General features: G+C 42.7%; 1 protein-coding gene across 1 annotated transcript in view; it reads right to left on the reverse strand.

Moving 5' to 3' along the window:
• The window catches only part of XPR1 (xenotropic and polytropic retrovirus receptor 1), a 91,141-nt gene that overhangs the window by 14,518 nt on the left and 59,655 nt on the right, over positions 1-16,968 (reverse strand). Inside the window, exons 10-11 of the mRNA XM_044439293.1 lie at positions 15,334-15,499; positions 14,646-14,840 (exon numbers count right to left, since the gene is read on the reverse strand). Of these exons, the coding sequence (XP_044295228.1) occupies positions 14,646-14,840; positions 15,334-15,499 (361 nt within the window). The remainder of the gene's footprint in view (positions 1-14,645; positions 14,841-15,333; positions 15,500-16,968) is intronic.

A 16,968-nucleotide genomic window follows, 5' to 3' on the forward strand; every position in this document is an offset into this window, starting at 1 on the left:
TCCAGGGACAGCTCATCTCGTTCATCTTTCTGCCAGTCAGCTTGTTTCACTGTCCAGCTTGCACACCCTTATATAGTAACTGAGAATGCAACAGTGCGGATGGCCTTGGCCTTGGCCTTGACTGAAATGTCCTTACACTTGTCTAGTTCCTTCATTGCTGCCCTTCCCAGTCTAGTCTTCTTCAGATTTCTTGGCTGCAGTCTCTCTTCGAATAATGACTGAACCAAGGGATGTGAAATCATTCACAATTTCAGTTTCTTCATTGCTGACAGTAAAGTTCTGTAATTCTATCTGATCTTCCAACCTTGTTTTCTTGCTGATTTGATTTAGATTAATTTACCATCCAGGTAGCTTGCAGAGTCAGTAATACTGGCATAACTTGCAGGATGGCCAAAATCATGTACGTGAAATTCCTTATGCAGTTACAAATGCAATGCGCAAATACAAATTACTTTTCAATGGCTAAATCATCAGCGAGGCTGTCATTCCTGTTTTGTCCAATAGATGGAAGTGGATGCTTTCACATATGGCAAGGCACAGTAATATTCGTCCACATGATGAAAGTGTTAAGAATTTGTAATTCCATCTGGCAATTCTGGCATAATGCAGGACAGGTGATAAGGAATAGTGAGAGGACCTGCTATCCCTGGAAAAAGAAAAGTTTGGCTCCAGACTTCACTGCTCTTACAGTACCGCACCACCATCACACTTAATAGGACTTCAGTTGGCTGTAACAGAGTTAAACCCCATTGATGTCAGTGTGTTTACTTCAGATAAGATTTCATCTGGATCTAATGTAGAGTCTTGTGTCACTTTAAGACTAGCAGCTTTATTGTGCATAAACAAGCTTTCACTGGATAAAGTCCACTCCAGATGGAATCTGATATTTTTCCGGAACTGGGCAAGTATCATACCATTAAGGGGGGAAAGAGTGGACACTAAAGCCAGGGTTGCCTGTTTCCAACTCCTCCATCCAGAAACAGATACTCTGAATAAGTTCAAGCATTAAACGCAGCCCTAACAGACCATGGCATGGCATGGCACCCCCAGTGGGGCTCGCACAGCCGAAGAGCCATCTCCACATAGCAGCCACACCATGGGTTAAACAACCCACAACAGTTTTTGCATAGGGCATGTTGTGATTTAAACTGCTGCAACCAGTCTTCATCTTTTCAACTTATTTTGAATTCAAGTCTTCCAAAAATCAAATTCTGTCCATAATAGACCTGTCAATGTTCTATTACAGTTCCAGATACGACACACAAGCGTGGTGTCATGTTAAGAACACGGGACTGGGATTCAGGAGATCTGGGTTCAAGTCCCCACTCAGCCATGGAGGCAGCTGGGTGGCTTTGGGCAAGTTACATTCTCAGCCCAACCTCCCTCACAGGGTGGTTTTTGTGGGGATAAGATTGAGAGCAGGAGGGGAATGATGTAAACCACCTTGAGTTCTTAAAAAAAAGCAGACAGGATAGAAATCTAATAACTAATTAACTAACTAATCTCTTGGCTTTAAAGGTTTTGCACTACAGGACTGTAAAAAAAAGAGAAGAATCATTTGATTTGACTTGGAGATCTCCTGCAATATTTCGCCTCAGGGAAAACCCTTTCTTCTGTGAAGCAAATGTGGTTTCCTTCATGGCAGAGCATGTCTTTTGCTAACCTCCCATCACCACAAGAGGCCTTTGAAGAGAAGGCTTGTTAATCTAGTCAAAGCCCACAGAGAAACTCAGAGGAGCACAGGAAGATGGCCTTACGCTGCATCAGACCATGGACCTATTGACTCTCACTGGCAATTTTGCTCTCCAATACCCCAGGCAGGATTCTGTCCTGGAGATGACAAGGGAGTGAGCTTGGAACCCTCTTTATTTTATTTTTTATATTTTTTATTTATTTAGACAGCTTATATGCCGCCCCCATCGCATAAGCCTCAGAGTGGCTTACAATCATTAAAATCCCGCATAAAATACAAAAAAATCATCAAATAAATAAAATACATAAGATAAAATAGTGGAAACAGCCTGGTCAATTTAAAATCAACAAATAAACCATTAACAGTTAAAATAGCGTTTAAATAAAAAATACGCTCTGCACTGTTGTGGGTATTGATAAAATACATCTGTGGCACAGCCAAGGTTTTTGTAATGTGTGTGCTCAAGTTTTTTGTCACTTTTATGATACAAATGGTGAAGGTTACATGTTCCCTGGAATGTTTACCTCAGCTCCCCAAAACGTCCTCGATATTCTTCAGCTCCTGAACAGTTCACATGGCCTCTTCTTTCAAGAAGCCCACCATCCTATATCTGGTGTTGCCGAGTCTTGTTACAAGGACAAGACTGCCCGCCACAGAGATTATGTCTACCAGCATTACAGAGAAGGGAGCCAAGAAAAATTATGGGCTATTCCTTCCATGGCTTTGATGAATGTGATTCAGTGCAGCTGTGTGCACGCAGCCCTCTACCCGTGTTGCGTGCCTGATCTTAAAGCATGCATGATGAGCAAGAAAGACTCCCAAGGTCAAGAAGATCCCCAGCTAAAGTTTGCTTATAAACCTGCAAATGCAGCATGAGAGAGTATTTGTGGGTTTCATGAAAAATAGTTCATAAAAAGGAAGAGACAGTGGAATAAAGAGCATCCATTATGTTTTTAATGCATTTCTTATCTCCAAGTTCCGATTTCTACAACTACAGAGTAACCAAAAATAAATAAATAAATAAATAAATAAATAAATGAAAATGCATTGACCCAGAAGCTTCCTATAATGAAATAATGCTGAGGAGCAGCGCAAACGATATCTTCTCTATTCACCCACTCCTTTTGTGGGGTGTTTCTGTCTAGGCACTTCTCTGGCACAGGGCTCGATTGCTGTATTAGAGGTGCAAGAAGGCAACTACTGAAGCAGTTGCTACATCCTGGCACAAGGAAGCCAGGTTTAATAACTGCCCTCATTCCTCCAGCGGCACAAACAGCACACCCTGCTTTTGGCAGTGACAACGAACAAGTCACCTAATGCCTGATGCTCAGAGACGAGCCTGAGCCCACACGGCCCAGCCAACCCAGCACGGGTAGCAATACGCACAATCATAATAAGAGGCTGCAGCTACTGAATTACAGGACGGTTCCTTGTATGTACTACAAAGACATTTTCCTTTTACAAATTATGAAGATCAGTCATCTCTAATTTACAGTATTGTCTCGACTTCTGAAGTGTCGCAAGTGTTCTTTGTGCTTCCACACTGTATTGTTGAGATCTTCAGGGAATTACCTGAATCCAGAATGGCAAATGACTCAAATAAGATAATTCAAATAAGAGACCAGAACTTAAACTAATTGCACCCTAAAGGTAGCCTTGGAATAAGTTTAAATCATTTTCAAAAATGGGCATTGTAAAGGAGAGAAGAGAAAGAGAGAACTCTATTAACTTCTAGCTTGATTGCTAATGCAGGACAATGTATTAATTTGCAGAAGCAGATATTTCTGCTTCTGCACCCTGAGGCCATAATTCTCTTTAACAGCAGTTGGTCTGGGTTGTGCCCTCTTGTTGAATTATTGAGGTGGGTAAATAATAATTTAAGCTTCCTAAGAAAAGACACCTGACAAAAAGGCACTGCTCTCTCACCTTTCGCTCTCACCTCTTGAATTGTTTGCCCACAATGCTATCAACCGCATACCTCAATTTTTCCTAGGAATCAGCTTGCCACCTTTCTCCCTTATTGTTTCCCCTCATTAGTATTCTGGTGATGCTGCAGAAAGATGTTGCTCTAGGCAAGCAATTATATCTCAATCTCCGCTGGCAAATCCGAGCAGTCCTCTTCAGTGCAGCCTGGAAGGCTGGAAAAATCAGGACATCGGCATTCCATCCAGAGCCCCTGAGCACTATGTGTCTATTTAATTTGCAAAAATGAGCCATGCTGCAAACGCTAATGATAATATCTATGTGCATTTGGAAAAAAAATCTGCTTGGAGACTTTGATGTAATGAAGTTAAAATGTTAGAAAAAGTCAGTAGGCATGTAAAGCAGATTTAGGAAAAGCTGTTGTGCTTAACACCTGCCACCAATTTATCCTAAGAATAAAGCAAGCCAGAATTGCCTTTTATATCTTTTGCCCATTTCTAAGTGCTACTCGTTTTTAGTTTCCTCCCTCCCCCATTAAAGATGGGATGATTCAGAGTAATCATCTGTTTCCATAGTAATTTTTATTAAAATAATTCTAATTAAGATTTGCATGTTTGATTTTCATACAGCAGGTGTATCAATATGCATGCTTTGAAGGATTTAATACAGTTAAGTACAGTTAAGATTCTTGTGGCATCTTGAAAAACATAGTTTTAAGAGGGCAAAAGACTGCTTGTAGTTTTTGCTACAACAGATTAACATGGCTAACCCTTGCAAATTAGGAAAATGGTTATAATAGGCATTCAATTTCTTTATTAATTTAATTGAGTTGTGTCCTACCTTCCTATCAAGAATGTTACCTACCAGTTACAGGCACAATAAAAACTGATTAGAACAAAACATACACATTAACATGCAAAAACAAAACAAAACAGATAAAGGAAAAGACAGCAGGCCTACTTACTGACCAAAACCTTACTGAGTAAACCTAGTCCTCCTTAGGAGGACGTTCCATAGCCTGGGAATAGCCACCACAAAGGCCCTTTCATGGGTTGCCACATTGGCCTCGGAATAGGACTGATTGTCTGTTCTTTAATACACCCAACGTCATTGGTACCAACATGGACCATAATCCATGATGTCACCACCATGCGATCTACAAGGCTATCTAGATGGTGCTTGGTATCCACAATCAAACCAGCTATTCACCATGCAGCCCACATATCCAAGTCAGGAAGAGAAAGGATCCAGCACAAAATAGGTAGGCAAATGTAGGGATTTTGCTCACTGCTCCTAGAATGTAACCTTCAAAGGCTGTTGACTCAGATTCTGATTCAGGAATGGAAGAGGCGGCGAGTTGGAACTGGCAGCTGAAATGCCACAGCCATGGGACCCAGAGATAAGCCCAGCCGTCACTGAGAATCAGCCAGTTTCAAATTCTGGGGGAATTCTGAGGACCAAACTGAAATGATGGAAGAAAATCTAACATCATTAGTTCAATTACACAATGTCAAGTTAAGAGTGCAGAGCAAACACGAAATGTCAAATGTTCCTGGTGGAGCCAGTTCTTTGTGGTTTAGAAGGGAGGGGAGGCATCCAGCTTGGAATCAACTCCATAATGGCAAATATTCCAGTTTGCTTGTGTCTTTTGTTACTGACCTCTGCATACTCTTATTTTGTATCACAGAGCCGGTCGGCTTTAACACAATAAAGGCTTTAGAAGGCAAATTAAGAAATCTTTAGGGACAGGAGGGCTGACTCCTAATGACATATTCATGCTCTTTATTGTGAACCATGGCAAATACGTTTTAAGGACTTGGTTTTTCTGGCATATACACAACACAGGAAGACTGGGCTTGTATCTGATACAGGTTTCAGATAATTGTTTCAAAAATGAGTGTGCCTTATACATGTTTCAGGGGCCTGTCACATGCATGTTTCTCTTCTGATAGTATTTATGTGGAGACATCATGTCAGAAAGACCAATAATACACAAACACAGGCCGCCCAAGGTTACGCTTTTACATCACGCACACCTTTATGGCTACAAGATTGCCAGGCCTATCTTCTTATATCTCTATCTTTACAGTCTCCCAGCTATTCATATTTCTTTCTGCTGCCGCTCTCAAAGAAGCATCACAAAGTTGATAAACAGGCTGAAAAACAGCGTTACAACAGAACAAACTATTGCCAAATATAAGCATGTGCAAAAGGGGGGGGGGTTAATACAGACAGAGAAATTCTAAAAAATAACAATTAGAAACCAGTAATCTGTTAATAAAATGGCAAAGACAAAAAGAAAAGAGAATTGCCACAGATTAGATTCTCTTGACATGAATACTTAAGTGGTATTGATGGGGGGATGTTGTTCAGAGGCTGATAAAGCTGGGTGTAGTTTGACCTTCAGAGTATAAGACTTAAAATTACTTTGCAGAAGTTTCATGCAAAATATAAACCTGTCTCACAGTCATTCTTGTGAGACAGTTACCATTGCAGTGAAAGGTTCACCATTAACCTGACTGAGCACTGGCATAACTATGTGTTTTAGATGCCTGAGATGTAAACTCAGTGACACATGCATTGGTTACTTCCCAGTTGGATTTCTGCAATGCGCTCTATGTGGGGCTGCCCCTGAAGACAGTCCAGATATTTCAGATGGTGCAAAACAGAGCAGCCAGGTCGCTGACGGGGACTGGGCATTATTCTCACATAACCCCAGTCCTCTACCAGCTTCACTGGCTTCCCATCGAAGTCCAGGCTCAATTCAAGGTGCTGGTTATCACCTATAAAGCCCTGAACGACTTGGGACCTGGATACCTGAAGGAACGCCTGCTTCCATATTAGCCCTCCCACCCCTTGAGATCTGCGGGAGAGGCCCTTCTCTGGGAGCCCTCCCTGAAGGAAATTAGGAGGGTAAGTACCCGGAGGAGGGCTTTCTCTGCGGTGGCGCCCCATCTATGGAATGCGCTCCCCAGAGAGGTCCTCCTGGCGCCGTCCTTATTTGTTTTTTGGCGCCAGGCTAAGACCTTTTTATTTCAGCGATATTTAATAAGTCTTAATATGGTTTTTTCTATGTTTTTAATTGCAGCCAGTGTGGGCTGGGGATTTTATTTATTTCATGCTGTAAGCTGTCCTGAGGCTCTTTGCAATTTAGGACGGCATAAAAATATTTTAAATAAATAAATAAATAAACTCAGCCATACACACTACGAACAGGTAAGTAGGAATGCAGATTGCCAAAAGGGACATCAAAGCGAGACAGGTTAATACCTTCAGATACAATAGCTCTTTCTAAAGGAAATGTATGATTATCAGAGAATTATCCCTTCAAATTCTTTCTGCATATGCTTTCTGTAAACGCCCACTATGCCAAACAAAAACGTTTCCACGGCGCTCATGGTTGACACTGAAAATGCTGCCAGTGAATGGTCTTTGTTTACTCTTGAATTATCCCAGAGAAGGCAAACAATATATTCCGTTCAGTGCAGCTTGATGGCAAAAAAAATCACTGCCATGTGCTATTGAAAAACTGCCGCAGAGCACAGTGGCCATGATAAACATTCTGGGCGGGCCGGCCTCAGCAGGTAGCTGCGGTTTCTGCTGATTGTCAAAGCCATGATAATAAGGGGCAGGAAGTCTGCAGGGGTTATCAAAAAGCTGCCATAATCTTAAGGTAAGTAGTACCTTAAGATAAGAACCTTCCAGCTAATATGAACATTGCCACCTACAAGTCAGACACTTTGCACTTGTCCAGGAATCCTAAACTACAACCAGTGTGAATTTTAGTTAGGCAGTGTTTTGGAGGAGAAGCTTAAGAGCAACACATTGATAAGGAACCTGGAGGCTCCGTTCCACTCACCGCCACCTCCCTTTTATTAGTGCAGAGGCAGTTGAGCATACTTAGGGTTCTCGGGTGGGGTGAAGGGCAGAACCATGAACAAAAGGGGGTTGAAGCAGGGAGGAGAAACAAGACAGGTTCTACTATGCAGGACCCTTCAATAACCCACCCTGCATACTCCTGAGAAGTGAAATGACTTCAGCAGCAAGTACTACAGTCATAGCTATCCTACTTTTCCCCCCTCCATCAAAGTCCCCTATCTTTTCAGAAGTCCTCTGTATTTGTCAGACGCCTTTTGAAACCATCCAATATTGCTGACATGTCAAGAACTGATGATCTTCTTAACTCATACACCCACCACAAAGAAAGAGAGGAGGAAGCCTCTCTCGCAGGCCCAAGAATGCTGCTGACTTCCCTGTTTCATGAAAAACATTCCCCAGGAGAGACAGCTGTGACCCCTAACTTTTCCTGCGATGCTTTGTCCCAACCCCACGGCTGCATGAATAAACACGAAGCCTTGGAACTTCACTTCTCACCCAAGGGAACATTAGCAAAGATTCTCTGTCTAGAAAAAGGCTCACGCTTCCTGGACCCACGGAGTTGTTTGCGTTCTGGTTCTATCATTTCTCTCTGTACTAATAGGCCCAAGCTACTTTTTGCCAGCCCACTCACAAGAGACAAACCTGGTGGGGTACCGAAGACCCCTGCATCATTCTGAAGTACATTTTGTGCACCCTGTCAGGATACGGCCCTGCTCCTCTGGCTTCCTTTGCATTTGCTAACGGATGGACCTGCCTGGCTCTGGAACTCTCCTGGAGAGATTCTTCTTCAGAGCCACACTTGATGCTGACTGTTATTGCAGCCACTTACTTCCTTTCTGTACTATCCCCTGAAGCCCTCTGGGTGCCTTCCAACAGTATGTAAAACAAAACAATACCGTAAACAGCATAAAATGGAGCCTTTTCAATGCCCAGACAGTGGAACTCCCCACCAAACGAGGCCAGGTTTGTTCCCTCTCTGTTGTCCTTCCACTAGTTGATAAAAATCCTTTTTGTACTGTCTGGTATTTACAGGCATGAAGAATAACTAAATTAATGTGAAATAATCTCAATATAAGCACGTGGTCCCTACAGTTGGTCTTCAGGCACAGAATCAAAGCGACACAGCGTGAGTGAAAAGAGGCGTTTGAATGAAGAACCGGCATGACCAGGCCTCGGCACAGGCACTTCACGTGCGCCACAGGGAAACATGCCGCATCAGGCTGCCCAGGAGCTAAGACCTTGTGCGGAGCCATCAGCCACGGGCGTTCAATTTCATTTGCTCCTCGGCTTTTATGGGGGTGGGGAGACATGTACACAGTGCGGGAAAAGAGACAGAAGGCTCCACTGCTGGAATTAAACGGTGCAAATAATATTCTATTTAGTTGTACATTAACATGGTTCATTGCCCAGATTTACACTGTTTAGGATATATATGAAGCTGTATCACTATGAAATTTGATTTAAGTTGTAATATTCTGATTGGGAAATTTTATTGAAGAAATTTCAGAGACACGTTACCATTTTGTAGTGCTGGCTAATGTTATTTTGGGGTCTCTGTTGCCTCTATATATGCCTTCTTGCTTCCCACTTGCATGGCCCCTTTATTTCTTTCTATGCACACATTAAATGCCCGAGTAGTGAGACTCCTCCACTACTTCCAATGCTCAGGATAGCAGGGATTACAAAATACAATAAACAAAACACTGGGCTCTGCGAGAGGTAACTGAGTAAGGAAGATTCGTATTTGTGGGCTTATCTCTCCCGCAGGACAGAGCAAGAAAAAAGTCTGCTCCAATACCCAAGTGCGGCTTTTTACAAACGGGCCTATCCCAGTCAAACACACCGGAACATCCCCTTCCCCTTGTGGTTACATGGCAAAACACTCTAATATCTCAGACCTAATCACATTATATGAAGCAAGACCGACTCATTCCAATCACCCTCGCGTACGTAAATGTGCGCTGGATCGCAGCCAGAGGGAAGGCAGCTTACCCAGCGTGTTTGATGTGGCTGCTCAGAACTACCCCACAGGAGAACTGGGCCTTGGAACCTAGGCTAAGCTGCATCAATAAGGGCACGAGCATCCAGACCCTGGACGGGAGCCAGGATTTTCCTGGGCTACAAAAATCAGTGAAGGAAAACAATCCCATCACAAAGGCTGTGATGTTTGGCAGCTCCCACACAAAGAGGCGATGGCAGCGAACAGCCTGACCTTCTAAGAGAGGATTATTGGTTTCTCAGCTAGTGGCCTGGAGCTCCCACTTCTCCCCCAAGTCAGTAACTGGCATAGACGAGCATAATGGGGTGGGGAGCTTTTTAAAAAATAATGAACATACTTCTATTGCCATGGCAACCATCACAGACCTGCTCTTTTGCACAATTCAGGCAGTAAGCGACAAGGTCCCTTCCCCCCTGCTCTCACACTAATGCCCCTTGGAAGTACATTTCTTCCAAATGGCAAAGAGCTGGACTCCCAATTTCATGTCCTTTTGTGTCTCTCCAGATGCCTTGGGATTCTTGCCTTTATAGGTGTTAGGCCAATGTTTCATCACTGGTGCTGAACTAGGATGCTAACTAGTTTCTCACATATCAGAGGTCTGAAGAAACACACAGATGAGCCTGGATTGTTGATATGCCCAACATGGAAAGTACAGTGGCACCTTGGCTCACGAACTTAATCCGTTCCACGACTCTGGTCGTGACCCAATTGGTCGTGGCCCAAGTCAAATTTCCCCATAAGGTTCAATGTAAATAAGGTTAATCCGTTCTGTAACCATTTCGTTTTTAATCAGAAAAATCTGAAACAAAGTGACAAAGAACAACAAAGTAACAAAGTTCTGTACAGTACAGTGGAGAGCACTAACCTAGGTGGGGGGGTTATTGTTTGGAGGGAGAGTCCCCCTCCATAAGGACACTGGGGAGATCTCTTTCAGGGGTTTCCTCTCTTCTTAGCTGCAGGGTCAATTTTGGTGAAAAATCTGTCTATGGTCACTTGTTTCTTCCTGCGCTGCATAACCCTCCGGAAATGAGAGACCACGTTAGCTTTCATCAGATTCAACACTCTGTTCGTTACAGTTATGTTGGGGTGGTGCTTCTCAAAGAAATCCTGGCACTCATTCCATTTTTTCATAATGGATTGTATCACATCCCTGCTAACCTCCTCCCTGCCTTCCTCTTCCTCAGTGAAATCCTCCTCAGCGAGTGCCTTCTGCTGCTCACTCTGGAGTCCAGCAAGTTCTTCTGTTGTCAGTTCCTCTATGTCTTCCCCGCACAAACGAAACTGTGATTGTGGCCATCTCCCCACTCGGGGGCGAGGGGTGGGGAGATGGCCGTGATCGTGCTGGTTGGGGGGGGGAGGGAGATAGCCAAGATTGCGCCCATCTTTCCTGCGGGAGCGCACCTGTGATCATACACGTCTTCCCTGCACGAACGCAACTGCAACTTGGGGGGGGTGGGGAGATGGCTGTGATCTTGGTCACCACCCAAGGTGGAGTTCACACCCCAAGTCAAAATTTTCATGAATTTTTTGTTCATGAGCTGATTCGGTTGTGAACCAAGGCATTCGTGAGCCAAGGCACCACTGTACATGCCATAAGAGAACATTTCAGTGACAACAAAGCTTATGCTGTAAGCCATCCAGAGACGCAAGTAATTGGATGGCGTACAAATTTTATAAACAAACGAACAAACAAAGTGAGGCTGATGCTACTTCATGGACTGAGATGGTTGCTTCTAGTCAGAGAGGTTGCCCAGAGAGATTCTGACACTATTTAAGAGCAATTTTTCCTTGCGTGTTTTATTAATTCTACCTGCCAAATTCAGATCTGTCTGAATACTTTACCTTTGATCCAAAGCCATCATTAGATCAACATGAATTCTGTTAGTTCTAAAGCATTGCTGGCCACCGAACACCAATTAATCAGCTTTGGAATCTTCCTGAAAAGAGCTCCACACATGTGCAAAGAGCCCACATGTGTGGTGCACACAGACCACAAAGAATAACTATTTATGACTTTAAGTTGCTTTTATGTCCGCATTTGTATCCGCACATGAAATATTTCTATTGAAGATACAGTAGAAGGAAAATAATAGGATTCTACAACCATTTATAGAAGTTAGTTGTTTTTTCCTCTGAAAAATTGAAATCTAAAAAGGCAAAACAAAATGCTGAGAATATGTCATGGATACACAAAAATGTCTGCAATTGTGAAAACTGACACCTTTCTATTTCTTATCAACATATTTTGTAGCTCTCATAACAGAATCGCTGGATAAGATTTCATGACACTGGGATAGGCAGTCCTGAATATCAGGATATTCAGACATCACTTGCTTTAAAACTGTGGGAGAGAAGAAGGAAAAAAAACAAAATTGTGGGGCAGAAAAAGTGCTTGTATTCATCTCATATAGGGCATATGTCCAAGGCTCAAGAGTGCTTTCATTTTTTAAAAGTAATTTAGCACTTGTCTGCAACCTTGTCAGGCTCTCCAGTCAGAGAGGAGGGTGGAGCCAAAGCAGGGAATCTAGTCCTGTGACAGACTACCCAAACCTCTTATCAGAGACTAGCTTTATCTGGTTTCTCCTTTTACTTTCCCTTACAGTAATCTGTGAGTGACTCTGGCTGCCTGGATGTAGGTTTCCTGGGACTAACCAGTGAGATTCACTGCCAAGTAAACATGATAGGGTTGCTTTAGTTGGAACTTTAGTGCAAGTTATGCCAGAAGCAAAATTTTAAATATTGCTTTTTCATACGTCTTCAAGCAGGGATCTATACTTTTTGGCTGGCAAAATCATCACCTGCAGTTGCCAGCCTCCTTTCTGGTTAAGCCTTTCCTCTGGGCCTTCCTGAGAAAAGAGGAGATCAGGAAGAGGGATGTTTGAGGGGTGAACATCCAGTGGATCTACATGATCTCTCCCCCCCCCACATTACAGTTTATTAGCCCTATGCTGGCACCAGCTCACAGGCTTCTGTCTTTAGGACAGACCACAGTTTGCTTGTTTTTAACCACTAATGAAATTTGCTTTAAAAACACATGGAAACCACATGGCTCTAGCATGATTTGTGCAGAACTGACCACTTGGCCTAAACGGTAATTTGAGAAAATCGCCTGATTCCACACAAATTGTGCTACAGCCATGTGGTTTTCGGATGCCAATTTGGGCACATTTCAGTAGTGGTTCAAAAGAAAAAGGGAAAAGAGTGAACTGTGCTCTGCCTTAGAAATGGAAGTCAGTGTACCGCCCCTGCCCCAAATCAGCCCACTTGCAAGCACTGGATCAGAAGCGTGCATGAAATCTGTTGTGCTCAGTGAGGTAGATTTCCCTGTTTTGGCGTATCCCTAAACTGAGTGTGCCACACTGGGTACAACTGACTGAAAACACCTCAAGGGAAGGAACGAGGATGCTGCTGCTGCCTGAACCCATCCCAGGCTCCTTCACATTATGGCTTCCGACTTCCCACCAACACCTCGCCACTTCAGCCTTTTCAAGGGAACACCCTACACGAGGCAAGCCGACCACGTGCCTTGGATCTGAAGCCGAGTGCAATGCCTATCTGAGACACCAAGCTAATGCCACCCACCCCCATCCAAAGGCACCACAACAAGGCAGGTTCCTAAGACCCCATTTTTTTCAGTGCATGGCCATAACGAGTTATTGTTCCTCTGGCAATGTCATCTGTTCTCTCCCCTTTAACAGGACAGTTCTGACCCTAAAGCCCCCAAAATTCTCATCAACATTTGAATTAATTTCTAGCTGCTAAACCCATTTCAATAGCATCAACTTGGCAAGGAGGACTGAGGTTCCAGAATAAACTTGGCATTTTCTTAATAAATGCAGAAGATGCAAATCAAAGGGAGGTGAAAAAGACATTTACGAGACAGCAGTAAAAGTGTTTAGCAGAATTTTAGTTCCTCACATTCTGCTTCTGTTGTACCTGTGCGTGAGTGAAACATGCACTTTTGCCAAGCTGTGGCTAAACCAGCACGTGTTTCAGAACCTAGTGAGCCCCCTTGATTGACATGGGAGTTGAGGGGGAAAGAACAAAGACAGACACTGTGACTGCCTAAAGCGCAGGGAACTAAAAGCTTTCTTCTTCTACAAGAACAGCAAAAGCGCAGCACTGTGGTTTCCACGGAGACGTGGGAACATGCTGTTTCAGGAGATCTCAATCTGCAGATTAATGGCTTGGAAGCAATTCCCCATCATCTCACATTAAAAAAAAAGGTTACATATGAAAATCAAGAAACACTATTCTAGCACTGGTCACACTTCTTCACACCTATAAGTTTATGGTCTCATTTTGGTTTCATGCAACAGTGATTACCAACATAAAAATGCTGTTTTTAGACTATTACACACAATCTTGAAATACTGTTACTCTCCTCACACATCTAGTATTTAAATTATTTCCTTTCATAGAAAAACATATGAATAAAAGTATCTCTCCTTTTGTGAGGGAAACATTTTAATACTATTACTTCCCATTCTCAAAAAAGTTCCTAGACTAGCACTCTAAGTCAAGTTTTACTGAAAGCCTTTGGGAGGCTTAAGATGGTACAGGCAACATAATTTTATTTAATTATTTAGTTAATTTACATTCCACAAAAAGTGATGCTCAAGGCAACATAAACACAGAACCATTTGATCAGAAACAAGCAAGTAAATCTCATCTGGGTCAAGTTAGAGGTTTAAGAGATTTACAACTCTTTTCATAATTCCATTTTTACGTCAGTCAATCTAACAGCATTTACTTGTGGTCACCAAGCTAGCACCCTCATCTTTTCCCTCCCTCTGTTTTCCGGAGTTCAAAGTTTTACAAACTTTGACTGTAAACATTAGCTACTGGCAGTATAGAAATGAAACAAAACAAAATGAAACCCACACACTTCATGGGAACCAGAACCTGAGTTTTTGGTTACCAAGCTGTTAAGTGCCGTGCATGCTAATGGCAATGAATAAATAATAACTGAGGAAAGAAACTGCAGTATTCCAATCCTATAGCTATATAATAAACAGAAAGGGCCTCAGAGGTTGGTGCAAAGGACTGATAATTTCACTGAATCACTGTCACACTATCAGCTCTCCTGAGAAATATGCTGGCCTCTGAGGAAGAGAAACAGGGTTGATCAGCAGACTTTAAATCTAGTACCTTTGTGAGTGCGGTAAAGGGCTGCAAACGTCACCATAAAGAACGTAGTGGAGTATTTGCCAGCATTGACCAGGTGGGGAAAGGCCCGTTTGGTGTCACGATATCGGCGCAGGCACTGGACAAATCTCAACCAAGCAGGAATGCACTGAACAACTGCTCGCACGCCATAGGCATAGGTGTCGCAGATATGCGTGCCTGGAAAAACAGAGAGGATCTTCAAAAGACAAAGAAAAGACTTCTCCTGCAATTTCTCTAATCGTGGATCCCAGACAAAACTCCCCAAATCCAAAATCTTGTGAACTGGGAGCATAATTTCCAATTATTGCTCAGCAGTATAAATCCAGCACTTAACTATTGAGTATTTAATATAAATGCCCTTTTATAGAAGTGAAACATAGTAAGACATGAAAACTTAGCAAATAAAAAGAAACATACTTTCTGCCCACCCCATTGAACTGGGCCTTCAAACTTTCCTTACCAGAAACATTCTTTTATAAGCTCTTCCTTGCTAATACAAGTCCTGTAACCAAACATACCTCCGCATGCATAATAAATGTGATTTTTACAGCAGTGTGCCAAATTCCTAGAAGATTCAGTATGGCTTTTCACTGAACAAATAAGCTCAGCTTGGCCTACAATATGACTACGCATGGCAGCTACACGTGAATTGTCCCTCCTACTGACATACTTGGCTGTCCCAGCAGTGCATCCTTGCTTGACCACTGGAGCTCAAAGCTGTAGAAGCAAATCATGTATTCAAGGTCCATAAGTATCACAGCCAGGCTATTAAGCTGGTCAGCCAACCAGAAATCTGCAAAGCCCACTTTATGGAAGGGGGCAGTGAACACCCGGAACTGCAAAAGAAGGAAACAAGGGCCCAAATTGAATTCCTAGAAATATAAGGTAGAGGAGGCAGTAGCATATTCTCTTCAGTAGAAGCATGGTAGCACTGAAAGTATCCCACCATGACAAATGTTAAGAGAAGTAGATAGTTGCTGGTACAACTTGATGCAGATAGCACATCTATTTATTATGACTCTGGCTGCTCCAGTGTTTGGCTCTTGCACCTTTATGGATCAATGCAGCGCCTGCTACGTAGAGGAAGGCCAGAGAAATGCTGTGGTTTTAGGCACTGGTGGACTGGAAATGGGGGTTCCGGATCTTTGATTTGTCTAGCACAAACTGAGACTACTAGTTATATCTACATTAAAAGTAAGTGTTTTGTTATTAACTTCAGTGGAAAATGGGTTTATACCCACAACTGTAACATGAGTTTTCCCACATAGAAGCTGGAAATGATATTTTCATAGATGTTTTACAAGCGTGAATGATGCAGATGGTAAAATATTTCTGTGTATCTTACCCACAATACACCAAGTGTAGAAAAATTGTTTGGCACCAAGGATCAGCACTGGAGAAGTTTGCTTTCACACGCTCCTGCAACCACAATGGCTGAAGGGAATCTGAACTAATAGTAAAAACAAACGCTTCCCCATCTTAGCTCATTTCACCCTCAGGGTCTAAAAACAGCGATGTGCTTCTCAAGCTAGGCCATTTCATGCTCCATTTACCTCAGATTACCGCTCTTCCTGCCTGGTTAGTTATAACAACAACATCCACATTCTGAAAGGGGAATACCTAGATTATTTTGTCTTGATGCTCCAATGCTATGCAACATAAAAGTGGTTGGTTCGGAAGAACGTTTTGTGCTAGTGACATTTTGAGTATCTCCATATGCCTTGCAGAGTTTCCCACTGAAGGCAGAACACAGTTTGCCAAAATGTAGCTGAAGACAAACATTTCGTTCAGAGACCTGCTATACTTGATTTATCTGGCAGCAAATAAATCAAGTAGCAAGCAACAAATTGTATGTAGGTTTTCCACAGAAATTTCTTAGTCTGAGATATGAATCTTAAAAGGACATTGGGATCTGCAGAATATATAAACTACGTGGAATCAAACAGTGACCAGCTTACCAAGTTCAGAGTGAAAAGGAATAGACTGCTTTTGGCTATGGCATTTTAAAAAACTGTGCCTTTTTAAAATACATGCATTAAAGACTAAGACCTGGTTTGCACTTAATGACAGCCCATAATTAAGTGACAACCGATACGCTGGGTCAGTGTTATTTGCAGATGATGACTTATGAGGCTGCAGATGATTATACAACATGTATGTGGCTAAACTGAGGTCAGACTGCTATCCTAAACACTGCAGCCTGGTATTAACAGTGGAATCACTGGAACATTCCGCACAGGGGTGTTTAGTATTACCCTTTGGACGCTTGTCATATCTACTGCAGGGGTGGACAGCTTGTGGTCCT

Source organism: Varanus komodoensis, unplaced genomic scaffold (assembly GCF_004798865.1).
Source record: "Varanus komodoensis strain SLA01 unplaced genomic scaffold, ASM479886v1 scaffold34_1, whole genome shotgun sequence".
In the NCBI taxonomy this organism is placed as follows: Eukaryota; Metazoa; Chordata; class Lepidosauria; order Squamata; family Varanidae; genus Varanus; species Varanus komodoensis.